The 6877-nt window shown below is 35.9% G+C and overlaps 1 protein-coding gene across 1 annotated transcript in view; it reads left to right on the plus strand.

Moving 5' to 3' along the window:
- Nucleotides 1–6877, plus strand: part of EYA1 (EYA transcriptional coactivator and phosphatase 1) — a 218485-nt gene that overhangs the window by 58965 nt on the left and 152643 nt on the right. Inside the window, exon 6 of the mRNA XM_007947336.2 lies at nt 802–939. Within this exon, the coding sequence (XP_007945527.1) occupies nt 802–939 (138 nt within the window). The remainder of the gene's footprint in view (nt 1–801; nt 940–6877) is intronic.

The raw sequence follows: 6877 nt of genomic DNA on the forward strand, positions 1-6877 counted from the left end.
AAGTGCCTTAGCCACTATGCTACCAGAGCTCCTGGGCTTTAGGAAGTATTTTAGGGCCCCAAATACATTATTTTTTCTATTACCATACAGTGAAAGCAAAATATACTTTAGATTATTTTAAAACAAATGTATTTGAGTAATATCTGAAACTAAGAGGGATAAAAAGTGGTCAACCTCACTTGTTTGTAAATCACTCTGCTGTTTGCAGGGTTCAGGTTCTTTAGTATGCTACTTCCTTTGTCCTTATTTTCGCATAGGCTCTAGATATTCAGGAGATGGCTGTTCCTTGTGTTGCTTAATTCAGTGCCCAATATTGTTTCATCTGACTTCAGAATAAGTTATGTACTGAAATCAGCTTTGTAATGCAAAGAGTAAGAAGAAAGAAAAATTTTTTGTGAGAATGGAGGCTCTGTTTAGCAATATTTTAAATAATCAACATAGCAACTTAAAAATAGTTTAGCTAAGATTTAATTAGGGTCATATCTGGCTATAAAGATGATCTGAAACTTTAGTAAAACATCAAAATGTGAAGTATATCTATGAAGTCAACAGATCTATATTTTATAAAAAGTTGAATTCAGAAAAACAGGAACACTCTTAATATGCATTCAGATCTGAAATAATTCTGAATTTTTAAATTGAAGTGGTTTGCAGTATTTCACTGTAAGCATGTGTAGCCTTTGCTATTAAGCTAATATTAGGAAGCATTTGTGGCTAAACAGTTGTGTGGGAGTATATGTTTTGTATATTTACCAGCTTTTGAAAATGAACAGATAGATAAGCTGTCACTAACTGATTTAGGTGCATTGTGGGCAGGCATCAAGACTGAAGGTGGATTGTCACAGTCTCAGTCGCCTGGACAGACAGGATTTCTAAGCTATGGTACAAGCTTTGGTACCCCTCAACCTGGACAGGCACCATACAGCTACCAGATGCAAGGTCTGTATACACACTGACGTTGCTGTTCTCATTAACAGTGTGGACTTACAGTTCATTTCTAAAGCAAAATGTGATGTTCTGGTGTATTATAGTAGAAAAAGGACTGGCCTTCGAGGCAGAACATCCAGTTCTAGTTCAGCTCTTCACTTACCAAATCTCTAGGCCTGACTTTTCCATATTTATAACATTAGGGGATTAGACTGAATGATCTCTAAGGTTCTTTTTAACATGCTCTGTGAAGCTTTAGCTTTCTACCTTTGCTTCTCTCAATTACAAAAGGAAATGAAAAACAAACAAACATGTAAGAGGTGTTGGTGTGGTATATGCGAAAAACTCCTGTATTCAGTGTTGCAAACCAACTTTTTAAAAAAGACTATTTACTTCATTTTTATTATTGGGAAAAAGCACAACTCTAGAAATAAGAATATATGATATGTGTTGACAAAATGACTGAGCTCTGGTAGCGTAGTGCCTAAGGCACTTGACTGCTAACCAGAAGGCTGGTGGTTCAAACCCTCCAGCCATTCCTTGGAAGGAAGGTTGGGCAATCTACTTCCGTAGTGATACCTCCTCGGAAACCCAAGGAGGGGTTGCTATGAGTTGGGTCCGACTCGATGCACATAACAACAACAAATGATCTACCGAAGACCAGGAGATCACATATACTTCTAAGGACCATTCCTTTGTTTCTGTTTTTGAAACTGTAGACAAAACTTAATGTAAGTGCAAAGGGCCCTGGTGGTACAATGGTTAATCACTCAGTTGCTAACTGAAAAGTTGGCTGTTAGGCTCACCTGCTGAGGGAGAAAAGACTTGGGAATCTACTTCCATAAAGATTTCAGCCTAAGAAACCCTGTGGGCCGGGGGCGGTTCTACTCTGTCCCTTAGGGTCGCTGTGAATCAGAATAGACTCAATGACACACAGCAACAATTGATCAGTTATGTGGAATGAGAGCCGAAAGTTTGTTGTTAAATTTGTATTTTTAATAATACATAGGCATCACTTGTAATTAACATATTATTGTCATGCTAATGTATCCATAAAGCTCTTGAGAATAATTTTCACACAATTTAAACATTCTCCTAGTATCTTTTTTATTACTACAAATCACTTTAACAAATGACATTTGGCCTCTTCATAGAGCAAAACCATAGTTGAATTAAATCCCTGATCACTATTTTTTGACTAAAGGAGTTCTTTTTATAGCTTTTATCTTTCTTTAATGATTTTTTAATCCTATTCTTCATTGTATTATTTGTTTATTGCAGATAAATTAGAAAATATGGAGAAACAAAGTAATTGCAATGACATGTAATCTCACACATTTTACTATGATCATTTTGACACATTTTTCTAGGTATGTAATATGAGACCATATTACCTAGTATCATATCGTGATTTACTATTTCTGTAAAATATTTTATAAACATCTTTTCAAAATAATAGATTCTAATAGCATCATTTTAATGGCTGCACTGTATTTGTATGTATCATATCTTATGTAACTAATCCTGTTATTGGTCATGAGAGCAGTACTATGAATATCATTCTCATAGTATCTTTAATTGTTTTCTTTCAATAAATTTAAGTGTGAAATTTCTAGGTAAACTGTTTTTACAGTTTTTTAGGGCTTTGTTACATATTTACATAAGGAAGGGCTGTGTATTAAGAGAATAACACAGGCTATCTTTTAAGAAGTTGTCATTTTGGTAGGTACAAAATTTTATTGCTTTCATAAGCAATTTATTTAAAATTAAAGAGATAAACGGTCTTTTTCCTCTCTTCATTGCAAGTGTTCATCTTTGTCTACTGTTTCTTATGTTAAGGTTCTTAACTTTTATAATGTTTGTTAGATATATTTTATCATTTTTAAGAGTTTTTTTCTGTACAGCAAACTAAAATTTTATATGACCAAATCCTTAATATTCTCATATTTATTTTGCCACTGGTATGAAATGTCTGATTATAAAGTTTTCTGAGAAAGTTGCTGGGCTCCAATATAAAAACCATCTTATAACAGATACCAGCTATTATTAGAAGGTTATTATAAAGTTGCCTTGGAAAATAACTTTGTTCTTACACATGCTGACTATCAATTGGGAAAAGAGATAAAAAGAACAAAAAATAGACTTAACTAATGAAGTTAATGGCCCTAGGCTCTGGCAGTGAAATGACTCAAAGACTGTGGATTTGCTCATGGAGCTTTTATTCGTGTCAAGGGGAGAGATGGTAGACAAGCAGACAGATAAATTATACAATTGCAAATTCTTCCAAGAGCTATGAGGGAAATGAACAGGGCACTATGGTAGATCCTATTCTTCAGAGGGCATCCAAGTCCCCTGACGAGAACCAGGCAGCCGAAGAACCCTGTCTAGGGCATACGGTTCCTGACCCAGAACCCATCTGCACCCTCTTGGTTACTGGTCCACAATAAGTTAAGTACAGAAATGGAGATTTAAGCACTTAGATGCTTTTATGGTAAGTTGACAGTAAATTTCATGTTTGTTAAATAATAAAAATTTAACTTGTACTTTCTGTGTCTTTTTTTTTCCATTTCATTCTTTTAGTAATGCATTGCTATTATATTTTTAATAAAGTATTAGTCTGTGAAGGATACGTTGCTAAATAATTGCGTGTAGCTTGTTCCCCTGCTATATCAAAAGCTTGTGTAGTAGACAGTCCTAAGAGAGCTAAGCAGCTATCAGGGTCTAATAAAGGTGCTAGAATAGAGAGGAGATGGGAATGAAGGAGGAAAAGTGAGTGAATTTGCAGGGGGAGGGTGGAGTACTTAATTTTAAAGAAGACATAGGATGTGTATAGTATCATTGGTTTTCTACCCACAGTGTCATTGCATCTGGGCTCACTGACTATTGCATTGAAACTTTGTTGTGTCTTTTTGCAACCCCTAGTTGAATGACATTTCTAGTTGAGATTTTAGAACCCATATTCTCAACTGAGATTTTACTCCATATGGATGTTTTTATAGTGGTTTTATACTCAATTTTAGATTATTGGATATGACTTCCACATATTAACCTAGATAACAATATACTATTTACTTGAAATTTACCTTGTTGATATGATGGATAATGATAAATAATATGCTTATAGAATGCTTATGGCCAGATTTTTATAAATAAATTGTGGTTAATATGTATTTATTAATATTAAATGCAATATGAAAATGCTTCACCATTATTAAATAATCTGTATGCCTAACTGTGAGAGTCCATTAATCTTTGAATGTCTTTAAATTATTCTTTTTAGAAAATACAGTAATTCCTATAAGGTCTAAAATTATTTTCAAAACTCTCTAAGTTCTGTCAATCCTTAATGGATAACAATGACTTTTGCTTACATCAGTCTCTTCTTACAGCTATTAAAATTCTTAGACTCTTAGGTCAGAATATATGTATTTTAGTGATTTGGGAATATTTTTATAGTTTTTTTCTCCAGGAAGATTATTTTCAACCTTTAAAATATAAGAGATAATGATAGGTTATCAGAGATATTTATCTAACAGAATTTTTTAATTCTAGGATTTCATAATACTAGAAAATATATTCTAGTAGCCCAGATAACTCAAACTGAAGTATGTTGTGAATGCTTATTAGTCTAAGTGTTAGGCTGATTGATTTAGGAAAATTTATGATTTCTTTTTAGGTTCTATTAGAAATAGAAGGCCTGGACTAAAGATACAGTAAAATCTTGCACCCAGTTAACAGTATAGGTTCTGGACACCTACCATCACTGTCTATGGGCCTCCAGCACTTGAATTGACTTCTTTACCTCTCTGTTTCTTGAGTTTGGGTTAACAGTATCTACTCCAACAGTAACCAAACTCACTGCCATCAAGTTGATTCCAACTCATGGCGACCCCCTTCGGGTTTCTGAGGTGGTAAATCTTTATGGAAGTAGATTGCCCTGTCTTCCTTCTGTGGAGTGACTGGTGGGTTTGAACCACCAACCTTCTGGTTAGCAGTCAGACACCTTAGGCACTTTACCCACAGAGCTCCTTGTATTTAATTGTTCTTATGAGGAACCTGTACATAGATCAGGAGGCTGTCTTTTGAACAGAGCAAACGGATACTGCATGGCTGAAAATCAGGGAGCGTGTCAGGGTTGTATCCTTTCACCATATTTGTTCAATCTGGATGCTGAGCAAATAATCTGAGAAGATGGACTATATGAAGAAGGAGGATTGGAGGAAGACTTATTAATAGCCTTCGATATGCAGATGACACAACTTTGCTTGCTAAAAGTGGAGATGACTTGAAGCACTTACTGATGAAGATTAAAGACTACATTCTGCAGTATGGATTACATCTCAACATAAATCAAAAATCCTCACACCTTGACCAATAAGCAGCTTCATGATAAATGGAAAAAAGATTGAAGTCAAAGATTTCATATTATTTGGTTCCACAATCAACACCAATGGAAGCAGCAGTCAAGACATTGGATGACAAACTGCACTGGGCAAATGTGCTGCAAAAGACCTCTTTCATGTGCTGAAGGGCAGAGATATCTCTTTGAAGACTAAGGTGCACATAACCCAAGCCATGGTATTTTCAGTTGCCTCATATATATGTGAGAACTGGACAATGAATAAGGAAGAGTGAAGGAAAGTTGATGTTTTTGAGTTGTAGTGTTGGTTGAAGGATATTGAAAGTACCATGGACCGCCAAAAAACTAACAAATCTGCCCTGAAAGAAGTGCACCCAGAATGCTTCTTGGAGGCGAAAATGGCCAGACTTCATTTGATCTACTTTGGTCATATTGTCAAAAGCGAGCATTGCCTGGAGAAGGATATCATGCTTGGTAAAGTGAAGGGTCAACAAAAAAGGGGAAGGCCCTCAGCGAGATAGATTGACACAATGGCTGCAACTATGGGCTCTGGTATAGCAAGTATTGTGAGGTGGCACAGGACCAGGCAGTGTTTCATTCTGTTGTCCATAGGGTCACTATGAGTCAGAGCTGACTCCATGGCACCTAAGAACAACTCCAACAGTAGTGTAGTGAAATATGAGATAAAAGATAAAATGAATACAAGCATTTGAGTTCCTACTAAATGCCAGATGTTCTCATAGCCATTTTGCTACTGCCTAGCTTTGTGAACTAGGCCAGCCTCACTTAATGTCCATGTTTGGTCTGAGTGATCTTTCTGGACCCATCTGGCTTCAGCATTCAATGCTTCTGTCATGGCAGGTTTGGGTGGAGTCAGCACATGGCATTTTAACCCAAACAGGAACAGAACTTTTGTTTTCCATGCACTGATACTATTATCAGCTTGTATTATTATTGTTAGCTGCCGTCGAATTAGCCACATTCGTAACACCTGATGCACAGTGGATCTAAATGCTGGCCATTTCTGTGCTGCTCACAGTTATCAGTTGCAGATAAGAATATGTACTAATACTAATAATAACGCATAAAGTAAAATCTTGGTGATAAGGAAATCTTATTTCTTTCACCTTTGCTGCAAAATTGCTGGAAAATTCCATTTCTGTTTTTAATTTTGTTTTGTACATTGAGTAAAATTTCTTTTTTTTTTTCCCCTGTGGGGTCACCTTTCTTTGGAATGGGTACAAATATGGATCTCTTCCAGTCAATTGGCCAGGTAGCATCTTCCAAATCTCTTGGCATAACTGAGTGAGTACCTCCAGTGGGGCATCATTTGTTGAAATATCTCAATGGGTATGCCGTCAATTCCTGGAGCCTTGTTCTTCACCAATTCTTTCATTGCAGCTTTGACTTCCTCCTTCTGTACCATTGGTTCTAGATCATATGCCACCTCCTGAAATGGATGATGATCAACCAGTTCTTTTTGGTGCAGTGACTGTGTATTCCTGCCATCTTCTCTTGATGTTTCCTGCATCATTCAATATTTTGCCCATAGAATCTCTCAATATTGCAATTCAAGACTTAAATTTTTTC

The sequence above is a fragment of the Orycteropus afer genome, unplaced genomic scaffold (genome assembly GCF_000298275.1).
Source record: "Orycteropus afer afer isolate SDZICR_OR568_19922 unplaced genomic scaffold, OryAfe1.0 scaffold00181, whole genome shotgun sequence".
NCBI classification, from domain to species: domain Eukaryota; kingdom Metazoa; phylum Chordata; class Mammalia; order Tubulidentata; family Orycteropodidae; genus Orycteropus; species Orycteropus afer.